Below are 27,212 nucleotides of genomic sequence, written 5' to 3'. Positions count from 1 at the left end.
CATTGGCCTACAGGCCGTTCATGTCCAGGTACGAGCGCCTGGTTCGATATTGTCGACGTGGGTAAGGTCTCCTGCCCATTGACCTACGGGCCGTTCATGTCCAGGTATGAGCGCCTGGTTCGATATTACCGACGTGGGTAAGGTCTCCTGCCCATCGACCTACGGGCTACGAGGTTCCTGGTGTGGTGAGCTCTAATCAATTCTCTCCTATGCAGTGAATTGATGGCGAACCATTGCATAATACGTGGTGTTGACAATGCAGCACCCATTCTGCTAATGTAAGTATAAAACTGTCGATGTGGCTGCCTCTCCCTGTCCAAAAGGCCTCAGTCCCCCTCACAGCTCGAAGGCTGCTGCTGTATCTTCGGCTGCCGGCCAGCCACTGACGCCGCTGATATCCTATGGCTGAATGGCCTCACGTCGGTCCGCTGCTGATTCTTCGGCTGCCGGCCAGCCATTGACGCCGCTGATCTCTCATGGCCGAATGGCCTCGAGTCCGTCCGCTGCTGTATCTTTGGCTGCCGGCCAGCCACTGACGCCGCCCCTAAAGCGTGGCCGAATGGCCTCAAGAACCTTAATGAGCTGCGTGTGTCCTGTGTTGCTTCTTCGGCTGCCGGCCAGCCACTGACGCCGCTGATCTCTCATGGCCGAATGGCCTCGAGTCCGTCCGGTGTTGCTTCTTCGCGGCCAGCCACGAAGAGAATGAAGGCCTGCCCCAAGCACCGCAGCTCAGCTCGAAGGCTGCTTGCTGCCGCTGCCGTCGAGACACTGAAGCCACACCCCTGCCTGTCTCCAACATGAAAGGCCTGCCTGAAGCACAGCAGCTCGAAGGCTGCTGATGTTTCACACAGGTAGGAACATGGTTTATTTAATCTTTTCTTTGCTTATAAATTTTTATTCAGTTTGGATTTATTTGTATAATATTTGTATAAGTATAACTAAGGATTGATTGTAGAATGTAATGACTTCCCTTCCCCCACCCCCGCTCCCCCCCCCACCCCCATTCCCTACGCCTGATTTGTAACCTACGCCTGATTTTCTAAAGTGTAGACAAGGTTTTTTCGAGCGTACAAAAATCTTCACTTACTCCATTCTAAGTTAGTTTGGAGTAAGTTTTCACCGCCGAAACTTTGAAAACAGGCGTAAGTGGCCGGACACGCCCCCTTTTGAAAAAAAAATTCTGTTCCAAAGTGAAACTGTTCTAACTGACTAGAACTGGAGCAAACTAAATGCCGAGAATTCCGATTTCTAAGATACTCCGTTCTACACCAGTTGCTCCAAAAAATCAGGAGCAACTGAGGCCGAAACTTGGGCCCATAGAAACCCCTGCCCACAACCCCGCCAATACGCACAGTAATAGAAAGGTGTCCTACCACCACCAAGAGAATGGGAACGGATTAGTATTGGTACCGACCGAAAAGGTGTTATACCGGGGGTACATTATGCAGTAGCTTCAGTAATATTAAACCTTACCGAGGTACACCTACCTGCATGGTGTCTGAAGGAAACAGAGCTGCTATACCAGGCATGTTCTTCGAGACATGTTCAAGAAATTTTATGAGTTAGACTTTGGAAATGTAGACAAAGCAGACCTATACACCCTAAACGCTAGGGACACCATGGGCTCAGGGAGACCTAGAAGGGGAATCATAAACGACGTTTTCACTATCTACAATACAGCATCCTCTGTAATAAATAGCCTAGATGACATAGAGCTGCAAACACTGATAAATAGTTTAACGAACCAATTGAGAAAAATCCTGAAACAGGAGAACACAGTAGTAGGATCAGAACTACACGAGGACCAGGTTATGACTGTCCATTTAAAAGAAATAGTGGCTGAGCTGGAAAAGCACAGACAGTGAATGCACTTATACGGGAGGATAGAAACGCTTCTGACCAGGCTGCACAGAACGAGGTGTGCGTACTGTATGGGGCATGTTTGTTGGGCGAGGGCCGCAACAACCTGGAGGATTTAAAACAAGGTGTAGTCCCCTCTTGGATCAGGAACAAGCACCTCGCAGCCCTCCACCCGTACAGTAATTCACTAAGCCCGTGCCAGCTCCGCCTAGCCTCTGAAGCCTACCCTGTCCCAGTAGACTGTGGGAAATCTAACCACACTATTATGGGGATAGTATTAAGGATGCTGGTCATGGGTGGGACAGCCCGACCCACACCGGTGTACCGGGTGGAGAACATTGGAGTTATTCAGGGAGGTGCATACATTCGTTTCGCAGCAGTCCCACCCTATGTCATAAAGTGGGAGCACGCTGTAACGGGTACTGACCTCTCCGGGTGCCGGAGCTGGGGTGTACACGTAATACTGTGTCCCCAGTACTTGAGTGCCCATTCAAAGTCACACTGTGGGTTTAAAGCTGCTGTCACACAGCCTATTAACTGCACCATGGAAGTAATGACACAAGACCAGGTCCCTCCACAGGTAACATACATAGGGGGTGGGACATATTGTGTCACCACCAGTGCGCCCCACTACCAACATGGACACTTCTGGTGTCCGGTAAGTGACAGCAGTTTTTGCTTCAAACCTGAGGCATCAGTTCAAGTGGCCCAGGAACGGATTGTCCCCATTCCTGAACCCTCCACTGTCCACCTCACTGTGAAGGAAAACATCAAACCTGCAGGATTATGTTGTACATTTTGGCTATGCAATTCCCCCTCTACCCGAACATCTTATCGCTCTACTAAAAGCTGTAATTACCTCACAAAAACACTTCTACACTCTAGAACAGAAAACCATTGGGATAGAGAAAAAGATTCTTGAGATCACCATTCCGCCTTGGTGGGACCTTTTCAGAAATACAGAGGTCCCAGTCTGGATCAGAATCGCTTCCCACACTTTAGTTATTTGTCAACTCGTGATTATACTTTACTTATGGTGACTCACTTGCCGAGTGAAACGCAGAGGCCGTCAGGTCAGGCACCAAAGGGTGCTGTACGCTCCTTGGCCGAACTTGGGAATCGCGCAGGGAGGGGTAACATCATACTACCATGTTTAATTTGTGTTTGATTTTACCTGCTGTAAACCGCAACATCGCGAGTGTTGTAAGAGTGTTACTTAAATGTTTTGACAATGTACCTTTATTTTACTGAACTTAAAACGTGTTTGACTATGGACCTTTTTTGCTATTTGAGAATGTGTTACTATGTGTTTTTATTTTACTTTATTAAAGTTGTGTATGACTGTATACCGTCATTTTACTGTGAAAACCAAGTAAAAGAGGGACATCATACCCCCTCTATGCTACAACCGAATTGTAATGACTGTATTCGCCTGTATATTGCATTGCATTTCAACGAGGGATGCAGGGTAATGTTTAGCTAGTATAAATGCAGGGAAGGTTGACTCTGGGGAGCAGGAATTTTGCTTACCTTGATTGACACTCAAAGACTGTAGAGTGTCAACAGGGGGGACTGCAGGGAGCAAAATTCACCAGAACCCCCCACTGTGTTTGGGCTCATTCAAAAGGAAATTGAATTTGGGACTATCTACCAAAAAGTTTGGAACTCTAAAGTGCTTATGGAAAAAACTACGAACTTTAATAGAATTATGAACTTTTACAAGACAAATTCAAGCCTGTGGGCAGACCTAGGGAACATAAGAAGCCCACTTGATTATTGGAACTGTCTGGGTGTGAGGACTGAGTTGACCTGTCTGGAAGAATGAGTATTTGGAAATCTTCCTCCACAAGAGACATTAACATTTTAGTATTACCCAGAGGTGGCTCCCCATCAACATGTGTCTGGACAAACTATTTCAGCTATACATCACAAAGAGGCCCAATCCAGCCTGTATGCGAAAGACTAAGCACAAAAGGACATTGCAATTACCAAACTAATATTTCCATCAGGAAACAGTTTTCGAACATCAACCCAGACATAACTTTAACAAGCCCGACAAAATATTACAAAGAAGAACCAAGCCCGCCAAAATTATACAAAGGATTGTGAACAGATTGGGTGGCAAGATTAGAACACTGAAATTGTATAACTGGCCACTGTTTTCAACAGAGGTTAGAGAGAGGGGAGAGAGTGAGAGAGAGGAGAGAGAGGAGAGAGAGGGGAGAGAGAGAGAGGAGAGAGAGGTTAGAGAGAGGGGAGAGAGGTTAGAGAGAGGGGAGAGAGGTTAGAGAAAGGGGAGAGAGGAGAGAGAGGGGAGAGAGAGGAGAGAGGGGAGAGGGGAGAGGGGAGAGAGAGGTTAGAGAGAGGGGAGAGAGGTGGTTGCTACTACCTCATCAAGACAAGGAGAGAAACCAATGCGACAGTTGTAAAACTAACTTCTCCATACTCGAAGTCTTGAAGTCCTGAAGGAAGGAAGAACATCACCATCTACCATTAACTATTAAAAGGATTGGTAAGCATAAGTCCCTGCCTGCCCTGGAGTGTAACCTAGCTAGAATTCGGTATTGGGAGGAGGGAGGTATAATTTTACTGCAACCCCCTTTGAATGTGTAGTGTCTGGTACTTTGTTAGAGTGATTATAAGTTTGACCTTGTACCTTTCCTTGTATTGTTCTTTTTTCGAGTGATTGTACGTTTGGCTGTGTATTTTCTTACTTGAGTAGTAAGCCTGTATTATCCTGACTGTAATAAAACCAAAGTTCTTTGCATCAAACCAGCATCCTCTGCACTTTTGTCACACCCCCCAAATAAATCCAGAGTACAGAACCCAAGGGAGAGGGAGTGATTCGAAACCGCTCAAGTTGGTCAGAAGGGAACCTGACCCCCTGATAGAGACCCATAACAACCCCCCCCCCCTTTACAGGGGAGCCGAGAGGAAGCACACCTGCTCCTCCCTCCCGGCCCACAAGGAGTGCTCCCGAGACCATCCTCGCCTCACTGCACCTACCAGGAATCCTGAGGCGCGGGAACCTCGGCCAGCTACAGTTAAGCAGAGGCTGGAAGCCTCATTAACATATTTAAAGTGACAACCCCCCCCCCCCCCCCCGCTGTTGTCCTCAAAGCTCTATCAGCATCCATCCTTTAAAATATTTAAAAATATCTTTTAAAATCTTTACTGTAAAGCTCAGTTGCCATCTTCTTGATATCCTGTCCCAATACACGAGACACAATAATAATAACTGAAAACATATGTGGGGTATAAATTGGTGTGCAGTGCAGCCACTTTTCGGATGTGAAATGGAAACAACGGTGGTGAATTTGCTGTGGGGACACCCCGCACCCAATCTGCGCCTGCGTTTGGGCCTCTGCTAAATCCATCTGACATGTTTTTTGGGCAAGGCATTAGGCCCCTTGCATATGTCAATGAGCGCCTGTTTAAGGACCCTATCTGAGAACTGAGTGCCCAATAAGTGGAGCGGGAGTCCGTTCCGCTCAGAATCCTTCAGCGACAGGCGGAATTTTTTTAAATGAAGCTCGAGGACCAATTTCAGGCCGACCTCAAGCCTCCCTGTTGGGAGGCGCGGTGTTGCCATGTCCCAGGTTTCGGACCCGAAAGCGCACCGTAACCCCGTATACTCATAAGAATAGCGTAAATGATAAATCTATACATTCTTGTGTTGTCTCTTGTGTATCTCCCATATTCATTGCTGAGACTCTGTTGATCATCCAGCCAGCATTGTTAATCGGGCAGATGTAAATATAGAACAACCTCACAGAGGACAGGCTTCTGGAATAAGAATGACAGGAAAACGTTGCTTCATTCCAGAGCTTCAGGAAAATCAGGGGTGTGTAATAACTCCGCGGAAAATCAAAGGAGCATCTGGGGTCAGCGTGTGAGTCTGGGTTTTAAAGTTTTTGCAATTATTTTTAGCCGAGGTTGCTCTTTTAAACTCAAAGGTATCATGGGAGTGCTCGACAATAATTGGTTTTGAGTGACACTTTCTGAGGACGGGATTTTGTCATGTTAATCTGCAGGGATTATCTCCACAGACTTCTTATTGACATTGTTTGGTGTGTTCGTCGCATTACTTTAGCTGTTTATGGCGTATTCTGGCCTGTGTTTGTTTTGCTGTGGAAATGCTGGACTGTCTGTTGAACTAGTTAACTGAAGGCTATATTGTCTCACATTCGCTTATAAACAGACTGATGGATTGACAGCCTCTGAGAGACTTTTTAGTTAAGTATTATCCTCCAAAAACTCGACAAATCTGGAACTGTTTGCTAAAACTAAAGAGGAATCAGTTAATCGGACTGAAATGTTTTTGCACTGCACGCAACCATCGGCCTGTCCAGATGGTGGGGCCTTGGCAGAAGTGGATGAGGATAAAACGCAGCCAGTTAATTGGGTAGATATGGAAGAGGCTCAGTGCTGCACACAACCCAAGCCCGGTCCAGATGGAAAGGCCTTGGTTGTTGAAATGGATAAACAGCATCTAATGCTTGGAGCAAAAAAGGTTGGAGGACCAGAGCACGTCGACGAAGCAGCTTTGAAAGCCGTTAAAGAGTCCGTCATGGGATCTGTTGGTCCTCAGGAGGCAGAACAAATAAAACCGGACAAAGTTCCTAGCTTCAGTAAAGCTGTCAGGTTCCAGCTGCCTTCAGAGACAATAAGAGCTTCTGATGTTGATGATTTGCAGGCCCCATTTTTTGAGATTGATGTCCTTGGAGAATGTCGTGTTAGTACTTTTATGAATACTTGTCACTCTGAGAGTTGGATTGGCATCACAGGCAAGTACTGCCCCTTTGATCTGTTGAGTCGTTACTTTGGCTTTGATTGACTTTGTATATTAGAAATTGTCATTCTATTAGCAATAAATCGCACAAACATATAAATACATCCAGAGCCCCATATATAAAGCATATTATTCAGTTATTCTAATTGTTAAAAGATAATGTTTAGAAAACTTAAATGCAGAACTAAATTCTAAACATGCATTTTAAAACCTAAATAATTAAAGACTTGTTACCTCCATTTACAGTGTTTTAAAAACATAACCTCTTTGTTTTTTAGAGACAATTTTTGAATCAAATGTCTAATTTAATAATAAAACATTGACTTTATTTTTTTATTTCTCTGGAAATTATTTGAAGAATTTTTAATCGGTATTTGTAACATTGAATTGCGAACAATTCCACGAATAAAAATACTGCAATTATTATTTTTTTAATGAAAGCTTTCTGAGCTGCAGTGATTGTCATATGGTTAATGCAACATTAACTTAGTGCTGACAGAATGCGGGGGGGTTAAGATCTACCTTTTGCCAGGTGTGTACCTGGAGTGGCAATGCAATTATTAAGATAGAGCAACAAACAGAATGTTCTTGTTTTCAATGATTGCCAGTGACAAGGAGCCACCATCAGTTTCAGGAAAGGAAAAAGTCAGTCAACCGATCAGCCCCTCGCTTGTCCCTTTGTTTGACCTCACCACCAGGAAGATAAAGCCAGTCAAAGCTCTCTGTCCACAGCCACACATACAATATTCCCCTCGGTCTTCAGTGGAGCAGACTCGACGTAACTCCGTGCAATGTTTCAGCTTAATTGTTTCATCAAATTATTTCCATAAAGCAGCGTTAACAAATTTTTGAGGTTATCAAATCCTTTTATCTTCTCCCTAGGTACTGGGTTCTTCCTCAGGGGAATTATCCCCGGTGTCCTGGCCAATATTTACCCATCAATCAACATCACTAAAACAGATTATCTGGTCATTATCACATTGCTGTTTGTGGGAGCTTGCTGTGCACAAATTGGCTGCGGCATTTCCCACATTACAACTGTGACTACACTCCAAAAGTGCTTCATTGGCTGTAAAGCGCTTTGAGACATCCGGCGGTCGTGAAAGGCGCTATATAAATGCAAGTCTTTCTTTTTCTTTTGTCTTCTCCCTAGGCCACACTGCACCAAAGGCTGAGAGTATGGCTCCCAGGCCTCTGTTAATGCCCCTTCTCACAGCCAAACCAGTCAGATCATCAGTTTCTTGGTGTGGGAGGAATGAGGCTATGGGGTTCATTTTAACTTAACGCAGCCAGGAGCCAAAACCAAGGGATCAGATGGAATGTGGGTTTTCATTGACTCTAATGGAGAATAAACTCAGGTGGGTTGTAAAATGAGTGTTGCACCCGATTCCGTCAGTTTCCAGCCGGGCAGGTTCGGTTAAAACTCCCCCCACTATATCTCCCACTGTGGTGACTTTAATAAGCTTAGCCACTTCACCATTCAACATACTACAGTGCTGGCACAGAATTTCAATTGAAATGGATATAATGCCAGTAACTTTAGAACTGCCCAAGGACACCAGCCAAAGGTCAGGAGATATTAACAGAGCCCATGGTGTTCATTCTATTGCACCAAGATCTCAGGCACAAGACAAATTGTTCACTCACTAATCATTGCAACAAAGCATTTTGATGACAACAAATGTGTATGAAGACTAGTTCTTCTTCTGTGCCCAGCAGAACATGAAGCAGCTTATTTCTTCCACCACCATTACATCCAGAAGGGTGTCCCTGGGTCATTTCTGTAACTAAGCTCCCTTAAACATGGATAGGTTGTTAACCTGACTCACAACTCCCTACTCGGAGAGTTGTCTAGATGGATGGGTTGCCATCCCACTCCCATCGGACACACGTGTCCACACTGCATGTCAACCCAGTATCCAGAAACCGGGGCTCTGATCTCCTGCTCGCACTCTTATTCTGAGAACCAGGGGTCACAGTCTCAGGATAAGGGGCTGGCCATTTAGGACTGAGATGAGGAGAAATTTCTTCACTCAAAGGGTTGTGAATCTTTGGAATTCTCTACTCCAGAGGGCTGTGGAGCCTCAGTCTTTGAGTATATTCAAGACAGAGATCGATAGATTTTTGGATATTAAGGGAATCAAAGGATATGAGGACAGTGCAGGAAAGTGGAGTTGAGGTAGAAGATCAGCCATGATCTTACTGAATGGCGGAGCAGGCTCGAGGGGCTGAATGGCCTACTCCTGCTCCTATTTCTTATCTTATTTTCACTCCACTCTCATCGGACATGGATGTCAACTCAGTATTCACCACCACTCGCCGGGGCTATGGAGACTATTTACTTCAGTGAACCCCATCTTTGTGGACATCTTATGGACTGGCTACAGATGCTATCTACAGGATGCCCCTGTGCAGGTCCTGGTTGAAATTGCTCAATCCGAGCAGGTGGATGACTGCATAGGTTTTTTCTTTAAGGCAGGTTTCAGTGTTTTTGCTATACATTTTGATTCAATGAAAGTAAGTACCACCGGTAGTCAAACTTTGGAGTTCATATTTGACGTCCTTTTGCTGTGTTTTTACTGACACGCAGAGGCTGCAGTGTGGGTGCTAACTAGGCAGTGCCTCCGTTCCACTGACTGGCTGCAACCACAATTCTCTTGCTCAGGAGAGAACTTTGCCGATATGTGTGGATTCTCTATTCCAGCAGTTTAGAGAGTACAGATATCAGCGTGCACCCTTGCTAAACATTTAACTCGACTTTAGATGAGGATATTCCCTCCCTGGCTACTATCAACACCACACTAGAGTGACAGACCAGGCAGTGTCGATACCCAGGTGGTGCGAGACCATCTCCTCCAGCGACTCTCAATCTGCTTTTCTCTTCAACCTGGTTGAATTCTGACTCCAATTTATACCCCAACTTTAGCACAGTGTTTTCTGCTTCACAACAATCTTAATATTACAGTCGAGATGCACCTCAGTTTCTCACATGTTAGATTTATCATGTCATCATCATCATAGGCAGTCCCTCGGAACCGAGGAAGACTTGCTTCCACTCTAAAAATGAGTTCTTAGGTGACTGTACAGTCCAATACGAGAACCACAGTCTCTGTCACAGGTGGGACAGACAGTGGTTGAGGGAAAGGGTGGGTGGGACTGGTTTGCCGCACGCTCTTTCTGCTGCCTGCGCTTGGTTTCTGCATACTCTCAGCGATGAGACTCGAGGAGCTCAGCGCCCTCCCGGATGCACTTCCTCCACTTAGGGCAGTCTTTGGCCAGGGACTCCCACGTGTCGGTGGGGATGTTGCATTTTATCAAGGAGGCTTTGAGGGTGTCCTTGAAACATTTCCTCTGCCCACCTTGGGTTTGCTTGCCGTGAAGAAGATCCGAGTAGAACGCTTGCTTTGGGAGTCTTGTGTCAGGCATGTGAACAATGTGGCCCACCCAGCGGAGCTGGTCGAGTGTGGTCAGTGCTTCAATGCTGGGGATGCTGGCCTGGTCAAGGACGCTAACGTTGGTGCGTCTGTCCTTCCAGGGGATTTGCAGGATCTTGCGGGGACATCATTGGTGGTATCGCTCCAGCGATCTGAGGTGTCTACTGTTATGTATTTAATCCCTTGTAACCTGTATAACACCTGATCACCAGAGGGCCCACCTGTTGGAGTCCCAAGGGATCCCAGCATCCCTTGGGAGCACAGTATATAAGCAGGCCACCCACGAGGTACCCGCACTCTGGAGACTTATTAAAGGAGCTAAGTTCACACTTGCTCATTGTACACAGTACTCAGTTTCATCCTTTATTATGAGTATACCAATTGGCGACAAGGCAACGAACAACTGCGCGAAAATGCAAAGAATAGTCGGTATCCTGGAGAAGTTCTCAGAAGGGGACGATTGGGAGGCCTTAGTGGAGAGACTCGACCAATACTTCGTGGCCAATGAGCTTGAAGGGGACGAGAACGCCACCAAACGAAGGGTGATCCTCCTAACTCTCTGTGGGGCAACAACCTTTGGCCTCATGAAGAATTTCCTAGCTCCAGCAAAACCGACAGAGAAATCCTATGAAGAATTGTGTACGCTGGTCTGGGAGCATTTAATTTCTAAGGAAAGCGTTTTGATGGCGAGGTATCGGTTCTACACGCGTCAACGATCGGAGGGCCAGGAAGTAGCGAGCTACGTCGCCGAACTAAGGCACCTCGCAGGACATTGTGAATTTGAGGGATTCCTAGAACAAATGCTTAGAAACTTTTTTGTATTGGGCATTGGCCATGAGACAATCCTTCGCAAACTGTTGACTGTAGAAACTCCGAACCTAAGTAAAGCCATATCGGTAGCCCAGGCATTTATGTCCACCAGCGACAAAACCAAGCAGGTTTCGCAGAGTAAAGAAGTTTCGGCCAGTACTGTGGATAAAGTAACGTCGGATTCGAGCAGAAATGTACCGGGCAGAACATACATGACGGATGCTGCTGCCCAACCTCAAATGACCCAGAGTCCGCCATCAATCGTTAATGTGAGGCAGTTAACACCCTGTTGGTGCTGTGGAGGTGATCATCGGCCCCATCAATGCCGCTTCAAGCACTATGTGTGCAATGGTTGCAGAACAATGGGACACCTCCAACGAATGTGCAGGCGAGCTGCAAACCCTGCAAACCACCACATTGCAGAGGAAGATCGATCCACTGTGGATCAGGAGACTCGGACTGAGGAGGCAGAAGTGTACGGGGTACACACATTCACTACGGAATGTCCACCAATAATGTTGAAAGTTGAACTGAATGGTATTCCAGTGTCTATGGAGCTAGACACAGGGGCAAGTCAGTCCATAATGAGTACAAAGGTCTTCGACAGGCTGTGGGGCAAAAAGGCACACAGGCCCAAGCTCAGCGCCATTCACACCAAACTAAGGACTTACACCAAGGAACTAATCCCTGTAATTGGCAGTACAGAAGTCAAAGTCTCCTATGACGGAGCAGTACATGAACTCCCGCTGTGGATTGTGCCGGGGATGGCCCCACGTTGTTCGGCAGAAGCTGGCTGGGCAAAATCCACTGGAACTGGGACGACATCCGAGCGCTTTCGTCCGTCAACGACGCCTCATGTGCCCAGGTTCTGAGCAAGTTCCCATTGTTGTTCGAGCCAGGCATTGGAAGCTTCTCGGGGGAGAAAGTGCAGACCCGTTTGGTTCCCGGTACACGACCCATCCACCACAAGGCTCGGGCGATACCGTACATGATGCGTGAAAAAGTGGAAATTGTGCTGGACAGGCTGCCGCGAGAAGGCATCATCACGCCGGTGGAATTCAACGATTGGGCTCGGTACTTAAAGAGGACAGCATGGTTAGAATTTGTGGGGACTATAAAGTAACGATTAACTGTTTTTCACTGCAGGACCAGTACCCGCTACCCAAGGCAGATGATTTATTTGCGACCCTGGCTGGAGGAATGACTTTCACCAAGCTGGACCTGACCTCGGCCTACATGATGCAGGAGCTGGAGGAGTCTTCGAAAGGCCTCACCTGCATCAACTACACCAAGGTCTGTACATCTATAACCGGTGCCCGTTCGGGATTCGGTCAGCCGCGACTATCTTCCAGCGGAACATGGAGAACCTGCTAAAGTTGGTTCCTCGCACCGCAGTTTTCCAGGACGACATACTGGTTACAGGTCGGGACACCAATGAGCACTTGCAGAATCTGGAAGAGGCTCTTAGTCGGTAGGATCGCGTGGGGTTCAGGTTGAAACGCTCGAAGTGTATTTTCCTGGCACAGGTGTTCGAGTTCTTGGGAAGAAGAATCACGGCAGACGGTATCAGACCCACCGACGCCAAGACGAAGGCCTTCAAGAACACGCCGAGACCACAGAACGTGGGACTCCTTAACTATTTTGGCAATTTACTACCTGGGTTAAGCACCCTGCTGGAACCCCTACACGCGCTACTGCGCAACGGAGATGACTAGGTATGGGGGAATTCACAAGAGGTTGCCTTTAAGAAAGCCAGAAATTTGTTGTGTTCAAACAAACTGCTTGTTCTGTATAACCCTTGTAAACGATTAGTGCTAGGTTGCGATGCGTCATCATACGTGGTCGGGGGTGTGCTATAGAAGGAGGGCAGGAAAAATAGTAGGAGAGTTATAGTGGTAGGGGATTCTATTATAAGGGGAATAGATAGACATTTCTGTGGCCGCAATTGAGATTCCAGGATGATATGTTGCCTCTCTGGTGCAAGGGTCAAAGATGTCTTGGAGTGGTTGCAGGACATTTTGGAGGGGGGAGGGTGAACAGCCAGTTGTCGTGGTGCATATAGGTACCAACAATATAGATTAAAAAATGGAATGAGGTCCTAAATTTAGGGAGCTAGGAGTTAAATTAAAAAGTAGGACCTCAAAGGTAGTAATCTCAGGATTGCTACCAGTACTACATGCTAGTCAAAGCAGGAATTGCAGGATAGCTCAGATGAATACGTGGCTTGAAGAGTGGTGCAGGAGGGAGGGATTCAAATTCCTGGGACATTGGAACCGGTTCTGGGGGAGGTGGGACCAGTACAAACCGGACGGTCTGCACCTGGGCAGGACCGGAACCAATGTCCTAGGGGGAGTGTTTGCTCGTGCTGTTGGGGAGGGGTTAAACTAATATAGCAGGGGGATGGGAACCTAGGCAGGGAGACAGAAGGAAGTAGAATGGGGGCAGAAGCAAAAGATAGAAAGAAGAAAAGTCAAAGTGGAGGGCAGAGAAACCCAAGGCAAAAATCTAAAAGGGCCACATTACAGCAAAATTCTAAAGGGGCAAAGTGTGTTAAAAAGACAAGCCTGAAGGCTCTGTGCCTCAATGCGAGGAGTATTCGTAATAAGGTGGACGAATTAACTGCGCAGGCAGCTATTAACGAAAATGATATAATTGGCATTACATAGACATGGCTCCAGGGTGACCAAGGCTGGGAACTTAACATCCAGGGGTATTCAACATTCAGGAAGGATAGACAGAAAGGAAAAGGAGGTGGTGTAGCGTTGCTGCTTAAAGAGGAAATTAACGCAATAGTAAGGAAGGACATTAGCTTGGATGATGTGGAATCTGTATGGGTGGAGCTGCGGAATACTAAAGGGCAGAAAACGCTAGTGGGAGTTGTGTACAGACCACCAAACAGTAGTAGTGAAGTTCAGGCCAGCATCTAACAAGAAATTAGGGATGCATGCAAAAAGGGTGCAGCAGTTATCATGGGCGACTTTAATCTACATATAGATTGGGTTAACCAAACTGGTAGCAATACGGTGGAGGAGGATTTCCTGGAGTGTATTAGGGATGGTTTTCTGGACCAATATGTCGAGGAACCAACTCAAGGGCTGGCCATCCTAGACTGGGTGATGTGTAATGAGAAAGGACTAATTATCAATCTTGTTGTGCGAGCCCCTTGGGGAAGAGTGACCATAATATGGTAGAATTCTTTATTAAGATGGAGAGTGATACAGTTAATTCAGAAACTAGGGTCCTGAACTTAGGGAAAGGTAACTTCGATGGTATGAGACGTGAATTCGCTAAAATAAACTGGCAAATGATACTTAAAGGGTTGATGGTGGGTAGGCAATGGCAAACATTTAAAGATCACATGGATGAACTTCAGCAATTGTACATCCTGGTCTGGCGTAAAAATAAAACGGGGAAGGTGGCTCAACTGTGGCTATCAAAGGAAATTAAGGATAGTGTTAAATCCAAGGAAGAGGCATATAAATTGGCCAGAAAAAGCAGCAAACCTGAGGACTGGGAGAAATTTAGAATTCAGCAGAGGAGGGCAAAGGGTTAATTTAGGAGGGGGCAAATAGAGTATGAGAGGAAGCTTGCTGGAAACATAAAAACTGACTGCAAAAGCTGCTATAGAGATGTGAAGAGAAAACGATTACTGAAGACAAACGTAGGTCCCTTGCAGGTGAATTTATAATGGGGAACAAAGAAATGGCAGACCAATTGAACAAATACTTTGGTTCTGTCTTCACGAAGGAAGACACAAATAACCTTCCTGAAATAGGGGACCGAGGGTCTAATGAGAAGGAGGAACTGAAAGAAATCCTTATTAGTCAGGAAATGGTGTTATGGATATTGATGGGATTAAAGGCCAATAAGTCCCCAGAGCCTGAGAGTCTGCATCCCAGAGTACTTAAGGAAGTGGCCCCACAAATAGTGGATGCATTGCTGATCATTTTCCAGCAGTCTATCGACTCTAGATCAGTTCTTATGGAATGGACGGTAGCTAATGTAACACCACTTTTTAAGAAAGGAGGGAGAGAGGAAACGGGTAATTATAGACCGGTTAGCCTGACATCAGTAGTGGGGAAAATGTTGGAATCAATTATTAAAGATGAAATAGCAGCGCGTTTGGAAAGCAGTGACAGGATCGGTCCTAGTCAGCATGGATTTACGAAAGGGAAATCATGCTTGACAAATCTTCTAGAATATTTTGAGGATGTAACTAGTAGAGTGGACAAGGGAGAACCAGTGGATGTGGCGTATTTGGACTTTCAAAAGGCTTTTGACAAGGTCCCACACAAGAGATTGGTGTGCAAAATTAAAGCACATGGTATTGGGGGTAATGTACTGACGTGGATAGAGAACTGGTTGGCAGACAGGAAACAGAGAGTCAGGATAAATGGGTCCTTTTCAGAATGGCAGGCAGTGACCAAAGGCTCAGTGCTGGGACCCCAGCTATTTACAATATACATTAACGATTTAGATGAAGGAATTGAGTGTAATATTTCCAAGTTTGCAGATGACACTAAGCTGGGTAGCGGTGTGAGCTGTGAGGAGGATGCTGCAGGGTGACTTGGACAGGTTCGGTGAGTGGGCAAATGCATGGCAGATGCAGTATAATGTGGATAAATGTGAGGCAAAAACACGAAGGCAGAATATTATCTGAATGGCGGCAGATTAGGAAAAGGGGAGGTGCAACGAGACCTGGGTGTCATGGTACATCAGTCATTGAAAGTTAGCATGCAGGTACAGCAGGCGGTGAGGAAGGCAAATGGCATGTTAGCCTTCATAGCTAGGAAATTTGAGTATAGGAGCAGGGAGGTCTTACTGCAGTTGTACAGGGCCTTAGTGAGGCCTCACCTGGAATATTGTGTTCTGTTTTGGTCTCCTAATCTGAGGAAGGATGTTCTTGCTATTGAGGGAGTGCAACAAAGGTTCATCAGACTGATTCCCGGGATGGCAGGACTGATATATGAGAAGAGATTGGATCGACCGGGCCTGTATTCACTGGAGTTTAGAAGGATGAGAGGGGATCTCATTGAAACATACAAAATTCTGACAGGACTGGACAGGTTAGATGCAGGAAGAATGTTCACAATGTTGGGGAAGTCCAGAACCAGGGGACACAGTCCAAGGATAAGGGGTGCATAAGAACATAAGAATTAGGAACAGGAGTAGGCCTTCTAGCCCCTCGAGCCTGCTCCGCCATTCAATAAGATCATGGCTGATCTGGCCGTGGACTCAGCTCCACTTACCTGCCCGCTCCCCGTAACCCTTAATTCCCTTATTGGTTAAAAATATATCTATCTGTGACTTGAATACATTCAATGAGCTCGCCTCAACTGCTTCCTTGGACAGAGAATTTCACAGATTCACAACCCTCTGGGAGAAGGAATTCTTTCTCAACTCGGTTTTAAATTGGCTCCCCCGTATTTTGAGGCTGTGCCCCCTAGTTCTAGTCTCCCCGACCAGTGGAAACAACCTCCCTGCCTCTATCTTGTCTATCCCTTTCATTATTTTAAATGTTTCTATAAGATCCCCCCTCATCCTTCTGAACTCCAACGAGTAAAGACCCAGTCTACTCAATCTATCATCATAAAGTAACCCCCTCATCTCCGGAATCAGCCTAGTGAATCGTCTCTGTACCCCCTCCAAAGCTAGTATATCCTTCCTTAAGTAAGGTGACCAAAACTGCACGCAGTCCCCTCTTCCAGGTCATCTATGTATATTGTAAACAGTTGTGGTCCCAGCACCGATCCCTGTGGCACACCACTAACCACCGATTTCCAACCCGAAAAGGACCCATTTAACCCGACTCACTGCTTTCTGTTAGCCAGCCAATTCTCGATCCATGCTAATACATTTCCTCTGACCCCGCGAACCTTTATCATCTGCAGTAACCTTTTGTGTGGCACCTTATCGAATGCCTTTTGGAAATCTAAATACACCACATCCATCGGTACACCTCTATCCACCATGCTCGTTATATCCTCAAAGAATTCCAGTAAATTAGTTAAACATGATTTCCCCTTCATGAATCCATGTTGCGTCTGCTTGATTGCACTATTCCTATCTCGATGTCCCGCTATTTCTTCCTTAATGATAGCTTCAAGCATTTTCCCCACTACAGATGTTAAACTATCTCTAATCTCCACCCACAATGATTCAACATTTAGGACCGAGATGAGGAGAAACTTCTTCACTCAGAGAGTTGTTGACCTGTGGAATTCTCTACCGCAGAGAGTTGTTGATGCCAGTTCGTTGGATATATTAAAGGGGAGTTAGATATGGCCCTTACGGCTAAAGGGATCAACGGGTATGGAGAGAAAGCAGCAAAGGGGTACTGAGGTGATGATCAGCCATGATCTTATTGAATGGAGGTGCAGACTCGAAGGGCCAAATGGCCTACTCCTGCACCTATTTTCTATGTTTCTATGACAGGTTAATGAATCGGAGATTTTGCAAACGGTCGCTTATGTGTCCAGGAGTTTGTCCAAGGCCGAAAGGGCTGACAGCATGATTGGAAAAGAGGCTCAGGCGTGCATTTGCGGGGTGAAAAAAATGCACCAGTATTTACTTGGCCTCAAGGTTGAGCTTCAAACCGACCACAAGCCGCTCATATCGCTGTTCACTGAGAGCAAAGGGATTAATACCAATGCCTCTGCCCGCATCTAAAGATGGGCGCTCACGCTGTCGGCATACAACTATGTAATCCGCCACAGACCGGGCACAGAGAACTGCGCAGATGCTTTCAGTCGGCTGCCATTGCCCACCACCGGGGTGGAACTGGCCCAGCCAGCGGACTTGCTCATGGTCATGGAGGCATTCGAGAACGAAAAGTCCCCCATTACGGCCCACCAGATGAGGACCTGGATCAGCCAGGATCCTTTACTGTCCTTGGTGAAAAAAATTGCGTCCTCCATGGGAGTTGGTCCCAGCGGAGATGCAGGAGGCGATTAAGCTGTTCCAAGGAAGCAAAGACAAGTTGTCCCTGCAGGCGGCCTGTCTATTGTGGGGCAATCGCGTGGTCTTGCCCAAGAAAGGCAGAGATATATTCATATGTGAACTGCACAGCACCCACCCAGGCATTGTAATGATGAAAGCCAGAGCCAGATCCCATGTGTGGTGGCCTAGCATCGACTCAGATTTAGAGACATGAGTGCGTCAGTGCAACACTTGCTCTCAGCTGAACAATGCACCCAGAGAGGCACCGCTTAGTTTGTGGTCATGGCCCTCCAAACCGTGGTCGAGGATCCACATCAACTATGCGGGCGCATTTCTAGGCAAAATGTTTTTGGTTGTTGTGGACGCTTACTCAAAATGGATTGAATGTGCAATAATGTCGGTAAGTACATCCACGGCCACTATTGAAAGCCTATGAGCCCAGTTTGCCACGCAAGGCTTGCCTGATGTCCTCGTCAACGACAATGGGCCGTACTTCACCAGTGCTGAATTCAAGGAATTCATGACCTGCAACGGGATCAAACATGTCACATCTGCCCCGTTCAAGCCCGCATCCAATGGTCAGGCAGAATGGACAGTTCAGACCATCAAACAAAGCTTGAAACGTGTGTCGGAAGGCTCCCTGCAGACCTGGTTGTCCCGAGTGCTGCTCAGCTACTGCACCAGATCCCACTCATTCACCGGGGTTCCCCCAGCTGAGCTACTCATGAAAAGGGCACTAAAAACAAGGCTCTCTCTTGTCCACCCTGATCTCTATGATCACGTGGAGGGCAAGCAGCATCAACAAAGTGTGTACCATGACCGCGCAAATTTGTCACGCGATATTGAGATCAATGATCCTGTGTTTGTACTCAATTATGGACATGGTCCCAAATGGCTCGCCGGCACGATCACAGCCAAAGAGGGGAGCAGGGTGTTTCAGGTCATATTGGCCAATGGACAAACGTACAGAAAACATTTGGACCAAATCAAATTGCGGTTTACCAATAGTTACGAACAACCTGAAGAAGACACCACCAACTTTGACCCTCCAACACACACACAAGTGGCAACTGACATCATGGTTGACCACAAAACTGAACTCACCATCCCCAGCAGCCCGGCAAGGCCAGCTGCCCAACAGCCCAGTGAAGAACTAACCAACTCACCCACACCCGCATTTGTACTGAGACGATCGACAAGGGAACGAAAAGCCCCAGATCATCTCACCTTGTAAATAAGTGTACGGGGGAGTGATGTTATGTATTTAACCTTTTGTAACCTGTATATCACTTGACCACCAGAGGGCCCACCTGTTGGAGTCCCAAGGGATCCCAGCATCCCTTGGGTGCACCCACCTGGTACCTGCACTCTGGAGTCTTATTAAAGGAGCTAAGGTCACACTTGCTCATTGTACACAGTACTCAGTTTCATCCTTTATAATGAGTGTACCATCTACTGTATATGGTCCATGTCTCAGCCATACAGGAGGGCGGGTTTACATTTATCATGTAATTGTAGACCGCTCATAATACTGAGGCAGGAGGGACATATGATTATTAATTGAGATGTTGGCGAATGCCAGTTCTGCAACAGCCACTTGCAACTCAGTGACATTATTGTTACCAAGCAATTTAATATCAAACTTGACTACAATGATGCATGATATTGATCATAATCCCCACAAAAGGAATCTAAATTACTTTAGAAAGTTACACTTTTAGGGCCCAAGTTTCAACAGGAGTTGCTCCTATTTTTTTGGAGTAACTAGTTTTTTTTGGAGTATCTTAAAAAACGCAATTCTCCACATATTGGGCTCAAGTTTCGGCCTGAGTTGCTCCTATTTTTTTGGAGCAACTAGTTTAGAATGGAGAATCTTAGAAATTGCAATTCTCCGCATTTAGTTTGCTCCAGTTCTAGTGAGTTAGAATAGTTCCATTTTAGAACAGGTTTTTTTTTTCAAAAGGGGGCGTGTCCAGCCACTTACGCCTGTTTTGCAAGTTTGGGCAGCGAATACTTACTCCAAACTAACTTAGAATGGAGTAAGTGTAGATTTATGTACGCTACGAAAAACCTTGCCTGCACTTAGAAATCAGGCGTGGCGAAAGAGAGATGGGGGGGGCGTTGGGAGGGGGGTTTACAAACATTAAACACTTCACTTTTACAAATAAAGAGCCATCATCAATAATAAATTATAAATAAATCAATAAATAAACCAATAAATCAATCAAAAAAAATTAAAAAATTTAAAATTAAAAAAATAATTTAAAAAATCACTCAATAAATAAAAATTATTTCTACTCACCTACTGCAGCACCGGAGAGAAGAGAGGGAGGGGGGAGAAGAGAGGAAGGGGGGAGAAGAGAGGGGGGGGGAGAAGAGAGGGAGGGGGGAGAAGAGAGGAAGGGGGGAGAAGAGAGGAAGGGGGGAGAAGAGAGGAAGGGGGGAGAAGAGAGGAAGGGGGGAGAAGAGAGGAAGGGGGGAGAAGAGAGGGAGGGGGAGAAGAGAGGAAGGGCGGAGAAGAGGGGGGGGGAGAAGATGAAGGGGGGAGAAGAGAGGGAGGGGGGAGAAGAGAGGGAGGGGGAGAAGAGAGGGAGGGGGGAGAAGAGAGGGAGGGGGGAGAAGAGAGGGAGGGGGAAGAAGAGAGGGAGGGGGAGAAGATGAAGGGGGGGAGAAGAAGAAGGTGAAGGGTTGTGGGGGGGGAGAAGACAATGAAGCCAGGCCCCCGCCACACTTCGGGCAGGACCCACCCCCAGTGAGAGGCCGGGTGAGCAGGCCCCGCCGACGAGGTAAGATGCATCAGGCCACTCGGCCCGGGATAGGGGGCAACGTCCCTTCGGCCTAGGATGCCGGCCCGCCGACGCAGATGACTCTTCGGGCAGGGCCCGCCCCCAGCGAGAGGCCGCGGGTCCCACCGCTGCCGCTGCCGCCGACTCCAACGAGGACTTCGGGCGAGGTAAGATGCGTCAGGCTACTCGACCCGTGATAGGGGCGACATCCCTTTGGCCTGGGATAAGGTCGTCGCCCCAGAGACAGGACGCGCTGGGAGGGCTGGGAGCTACTACGCACACGTACAGCCTCCACTGTGCATGCGCGCAGCTGCCGGCACTGTTTTTGGCGCAGGGCTGTAGCTCCGCCCCCAGCAGCTCCTGCTGCGCCGTGCCCAGGTGGAAATGGGCCGACAGATATCGGAGAATCGCGAGGTAAGTACTCGGCGCAATTTTTGTTCAATAAATTAGGCGGGCCTCTCCAACGTGCGCCGTTCTAGCGGGCGTCCGAAACTTGAGCCCATTGTTTGCTCTAGTTTAAGTAAGTTAGTTCAGTTTCTTTTTAGTTCAGTTTGTTTTCAAAAAGGGCGTTGCCAGCCATTTATGCCTGTTTTGGCCATTTAAGCAAGTTCAGACAGCAAAAAGTTACTTCAATTTATCTTAGGCCAGCATATGTATCCGCTCAGAAAAACCTTGTGGATATTTTAGAAATCAGGCGCAGGTAGCCAGAGATTGGGGTGGGAGGGCGGGAAGTTAGAGGACCTTGCAAAGCACTAAACACCTTCACAACAACTAATACAGATCTCGTACTGTAACCTTTGCATCATTTACACATTCCATTATATAAAGCTTCATAAAATATGCACTTTTTAATATCATTTATATCAGAAGTTGAATTTTGATAGTGCTGACTGCCTTTCTTACTGCTCTTATCAGCAGACAGTGTAGGGACACTTTTTCTAATTCGAGCAGCTTGTTCTATTTCTAAATCATTTAAAGAAACTCTCCTCCTTCCCCCACCCCCCCGTATCAAAACTCTTCCCCCCACCCACCCCCCGACCAAAAGTCTCCCGACGCCAACCTGTTTCTTGTAGCCCTCAGATTGGATTGAGTCTTGAACTCGATTTATAAAGTCCAAAAGGGATATTGTCTTTTGGCATTAATGCTTTGAAATTTCTTGACATAGATGTGATCAGTGACACAAACCAATAGCTTCATCGCCCCAGTATCGTGTCTCAAAAATTCCGCCGCAAACGTGCTGTATGACTCCCGGTGCTGATCTGGTGGTCCGGACTCGAGTCGCGGCCCCCCGAGCTCCTGCTCCACTGGGCTCCCCGGCAAGCTTCCCTCGGCACATACCGCGCACACACTCCGCCATCTGGCAGCAGAGGATGCAGGCAATGGGGGTGCGGGAGGCTACAACAATGAACTGGTGTGAGCACGGGAAGGCAGCGGCTGGCCTGTGCGGCATGTCACTCGGCCCGGGATAGGAGCGGCGAACATCACGTCGTCCCTTCGGCCAGGAATAGGGTCGCCCGGAGCCAGGACGCATTGGGAGGGCCAGGAGCTACTGCGCACGCGCGCAGACTCCACTGCACACAGGCGCAGCTGCCGGCACTCTTTTCGGTGCAGGGCTGTAGCTCCGCCCCCCACTGGTTCTGCTGCACTGCGCCGAGTCCCAAGCAGGCCTGATCAGTGTGGAGAATACTACGGTAAGGGTTAGGCACGCTTTTTGTTCGAGAAAATCGGTGGACCTCACAGAAGTGCGCCGTTCTGAGGGTCGGTGGAAATTTGGGCCTATTATTCCTAAGAGCCTAAGAATTACCCCCGACATTTGCTGTACCCCTGCATTGTTCAAGGTTTGCGAAGCAGTGTGATGTAATGTAGTTGGACATAAAGAAAGGATTTCACCTTGTTTCAGCGCAATTTGCCCGAAATCGGACAAACCAGTGCCAGAGGTCGAGGAATTTCAAGCTCAAGTTATGTCCAGCGCCAATCAAGATTCTGCGAGCTTTTGCGCTGATTTGAAAGACATTGCACTTGAAGCTGGCCCCGCCCACAAAACCAGCCACGTCCCCAGATTGAATTAATCACCATGGCGAGTTTCTGCTAATTGTGCCCGTTTGGGGGCCCTCGAAGAGGCCCTAAAAATTAAGCCTATGTTTAGGCACAAGGACACCAATAGGCACCTTTAAAAAGTTTTAAAATATTTAATCTATTAAGGAACTGACTACTGCAAACCACTGAAACTAATAAATAGTTCTGTCATTTTCAGTTATTTAAAATGAATTCGCAGGTGGTGGACACGACACTCATTTAAAATGCTTATTTTTGTGATAAACCGATGTTCAGTTGTATTAATAAAATCGCACCAGGTTACCACTCTTAAATATATCGAACAATTTTTAAAAAATAAACAATTTTGTTCTAAAATGCTGCCCAATTGCGCTGGTTCATGGAAGAACTATGCAACTGAGTTTGAACAGAAACTTGAACCATCGCTTCACTTCAGAAAACGAGTGCAATTTTGAGCACAATTTGTGCCCAAAGCGGAAACTCTTAGCCAGGGTCTGAATTTATATAGCGCCTTTCATATCCTCTGCATAGTGCAAAGCATTTCACAGCCCAAGAACTACTTTTGAAGTGCAGTCACTGCTGTAATTGAGGTAAAAGTGACAGCCAATTTGTTCATTGTAAGGTCCAACAAAATAGCAATTCGATAATTGATCAAAAATTCTGCTATTAGTGGTGTTGGTTGGGTGATAAATATTGGCCAGGGCACCAGGAGAACTCCCCTGCTCTTTTTCCAAAAATGTCAAGGAATTATCTGCATCCAACTTAAGTAGGCCGATCTGGTTTAACGTCTCATTCAAAAGATGACACCTCTGACAATGCAGCACTCCCTTAGTACTGCCCTGGAGCATCAACCTAGATTATGTGCTCAAGTCCCTGGTGTGCAGAATGCGCCCCTGATCTGACTGAAATAAGACTGCTCCCACTGAGACAAGGCTGGCACCACTCATTCCCATCTGTTTATTGCATACTCCAACATTGCTGTCCGGAGGAAGTGGCTTCTATGTACTACCAAGCCAAAGACATGTGTTAGAGCTGTTGAGCTTATTATTAGCAGCGCTATGGGAAAGTACACCACATGTAAGGCTAACACATCCCGTGTGTGGTGTGTTGTAAGCCTTCAAGTAAAACTAGCATTCACTGCAGAGGCTACAATCTGTTTGCTTGCCTGTTCACTGGTAAGTGAACGACTACATAATTGAACTGGAACTGCCCTCTTGTTGAGCACGATGGAGATTGGATTCAGCCCTACGTTAGCAAAGCAATTGGCAGAGAAGGGCCAACAAGAGCAGCAAAGGGCTGCCTGGGGTGTCATAAGGCAAGGTAGCATACCAACAGATCCTGCCATCTGTTGCACATCTGGTTTACTGACCCAGGCACAGCTACCTCGAGAAGACAGAAAATCAAGTGCAGTGCATTGATTTCAGCCAGTGTCAGGAGTGTGAATACTGTACAATTTGCCACAGTGCTTCCCCTTTGTATTTGTGCTTTACAGGTGATACATGACACTTCCTGTCATGTATTCTACTGTCATTGTAATCCATGTATAAACTGACTGAAGTTGTACACCGTGAGAACACTGATCACTAGGTGATGAACTTGTGGGAGACACTCCAAACCTGGACTTTCAGGTATAAAAGGGGAAGCTCCACCCATCTTCTCCATTTCAGTGCTGGCAAATAAAGGTTACTGGTCACAGAGTGACCTTCTCTCTAGTATGGGCCTCGTGTGCATTTGTACTGTATAGCAAGGACATATCATTGACGATGAGAAACTGGGATTTAAACCATGCGAGCATGGCCACTAGCAGCACAGACGAGAGGTGCTGTGTTGGTGATGATTGGGACGATTTTATTGAGAGACTACAGCAAAGTTTTGTCACTAAGGAATGGTTGGGACAGGATTCGGCCGACAAACGGCCTGACGGTTTGTGGATCCAGGACGTACTCCCTGATGAAGGACCTTCTAGCACCAGAGAAGCCGGCGGACAAGACTTTTGAAGAGCTCAGTAAGTTGATCGGGGAACACTTTAACCGGCGAGCAGCATGCACATGGCGAGACAACGGTTTTACACGCACCGGCGGCGAGAAGGGCAAAGTGTTCCAGACTTCGTGGCAGATCTCCGGCGACTGGCGAGCCTTTGTAAGTTCCCAGATGCATGCAGAGTGGAGATGCTGTGAGATTTTTTTTATTGATGGCATCGGTCACGCTGGGGTTTTCAGGAAACTGATTGAGACCAAAGACTTGACCCTGGAAACAGCGGCTTTGATGGCCCCGACATTTATCTCAGGGAAGGAAGAGACCAGAATGATGTTTGACAAAAATCTTGGTTTAAATGCAGCAAATGGACAGGGAGTTAACATTGTTAACGCGGCACACAGTTCTCCAGGCAGACAGGGGCAATCGGATATGCCCCAGCATGTAGTCGAACCCAAAGGGGGAATTCAACAGAAACAATGGCTCGCTGAAAGGAGATTCATGCCATCGCAATGGACAATGCGGCCAGTAATGGGGCCATCAACACCTGTCAATGGTGCGTTTAAGGACAGTTACAGAGTCAGTTAGAGACGATCGACTGGTAATGGACCTTTTGTTTCCAACAACGGCTCATGTTGGAGGTGTGGAGTCAACCACACAGCCAGAGCTTGCAGGTATCAGCAATATACCTGCAGAACTGCAACGTCAGCGGTCACTTGGCGCGTATGTGCAGGAAGCCTGCAGCCAGGTTGATGTACGAGGAGAACGGGCCCGATGTAAGCCCTACGAAGCCAAATGGATACTGGGGGAAATCGCTGGAAGCTGAAGTTCAGCGAGTTCATGTGGAGCACATATACAGTTCATACACCAGGACGCCACCGATAATGATGAAAGTGCTCCTGAATGGCATCCCAGTATCAATGGAGCTAGACACGGGGGCCAGCCAGTCTCTGATGAGTATCAAACAGTTCGATAATTTGTGGGCGTTCAAGGCCAGGAGGCCAAAATTATTGCCGATTGACGCACAGCTACGGACATATACAAAGGAGATCATTCCGGTGCTAGGCAGTGCCACGGTAGTCGTGACCCACAAAGATTCGGAGAACAGGTTGCCACTCTGGATTGTTCCGGGGGACGGTCCCGCACTGCTGGGGAAGAGTTGGCTTGCTGTCATGAACTGGAAATGGGGCGATGTCAATGCAATTTCTTCTGTGGAGCGAATATCATGCTCACAGGTCCTGGACAAATTTGATTCACTATTTCAACCCGGCATCGGCACTTTCATGGGGTCCAAGGTAGTGATTCACATAAACTCGGTCGCCAGGCCAGTACACCACAAGGCCAGAGCGGTGCGTACGTGATGTGGGAAAAGATAGAAGGCGAATTGGACCGCCTGCTGAGGGAAGGCCTCATCTCTCCAGTCGAATTCAGTGACTGGGTGAGCCCGATCGTGCCGGTGCTCAAGGCGGATGTGTCAGTCAGGATATGTGGCGATTACAAGGCCACCATCAATCGGGTGTCACTCCAAGACCAGTACCCGCTAACGAGAGTGGAGGACCTCATTGCGACGCTATCTGGTGGCAAACCTTTTGCAAAATTGGACCTGACCTCAGCTTACATGACCCAGGAGCTGGCAAGTGAGTCGAAGAAGCTGACCACCATCACGACACACAAGGGGTTGATTGAGTATAACAGATGTCCGTTCAGGATTCACTCGGCTGCCGCGATCTTTCAACGAAATATGGAAAGCCTCAAGTCGATTCCAAGGACAGTGGTTTTTCAGGACGACATCCTCATCACGAGTCGCGGTATTGAAGAACACCTCCACAACCTGGAGGAGGTGCTACGCAGACTGGACCGGGTAGGGCTGTGACTGAAACAGGCGAAGTGCGTCTTCCTAGCTCCAGAGGTAGAATTCCTGGGGATGAGGGTAGCAGCAGACGGGATCAGACCCACTGCGTCCAAAACGGAAGCGATCTAGAGAGCACCCAGGCCCCGTAACACGACGGAGCTGCGTTCGTTCCTGGGGTCCCTGAACTATTTTGGTAACTTTCTTCCCAAATTGAGCACGCTGTTAGAGCCACTACACATGCTCCTACGCAAAAGTCGTGAATGGGTCTGGGGGGACAGCCAGGAAAGGGCTTTTGACAGAGCACGCAATTTGTTATGCTCCAACAATCTGTTAACACTATATGACCCATGTAAGAAACTTGTTTCAACGTGCGATGCGTTGTCCGATAGGGTCGGGTGTGTGCTGCAGCATGTGAATGCCAATGGTCAGTTACAGCCGGTAGCTTATGCCTCCAGAAGTCTGTCAGGCAGAAAGGGGCTACGGGATGGTAGAAAAGGAAGTGCTAGCATGTGTATATGCAGTAAAAAAAATACACCAGTACCTGTTTGGCAGGAAATTTGAGCTGGAGACAGATCACAAACCCCTAACGTCCCTTTTGGCTGACAACAAGGCCATAAAAGCGAATGCATCGGCACGCAGACAGAGGTGGGCACTCACGTTAGCCGCCTATGACTGTACAATTCGGCACAAACCAGGCACTGAAAACTGCG

At 47.3% G+C, this 27,212-nt stretch overlaps 1 protein-coding gene across 1 annotated transcript in view; it reads left to right on the top strand.

Moving 5' to 3' along the window:
• The first annotated feature begins 6,175 nt into the window (after positions 1–6,175).
• fkbp16 (FKBP prolyl isomerase 16) overlaps positions 6,176–27,212 on the top strand; it is a 226,140-nt gene continuing 205,103 nt past the window's right edge. Inside the window, exon 1 of the mRNA XM_070859292.1 lies at positions 6,176–6,647. Coding sequence (XP_070715393.1) covers positions 6,176–6,647 — 472 coding nt within the window. The remainder of the gene's footprint in view (positions 6,648–27,212) is intronic.

This window comes from Pristiophorus japonicus, chromosome 17 (genome assembly GCF_044704955.1).
Source record: "Pristiophorus japonicus isolate sPriJap1 chromosome 17, sPriJap1.hap1, whole genome shotgun sequence".
NCBI classification, from domain to species: domain Eukaryota; kingdom Metazoa; phylum Chordata; class Chondrichthyes; family Pristiophoridae; genus Pristiophorus; species Pristiophorus japonicus.
This window is presented reverse-complemented; position numbering and strand designations above follow the sequence as displayed.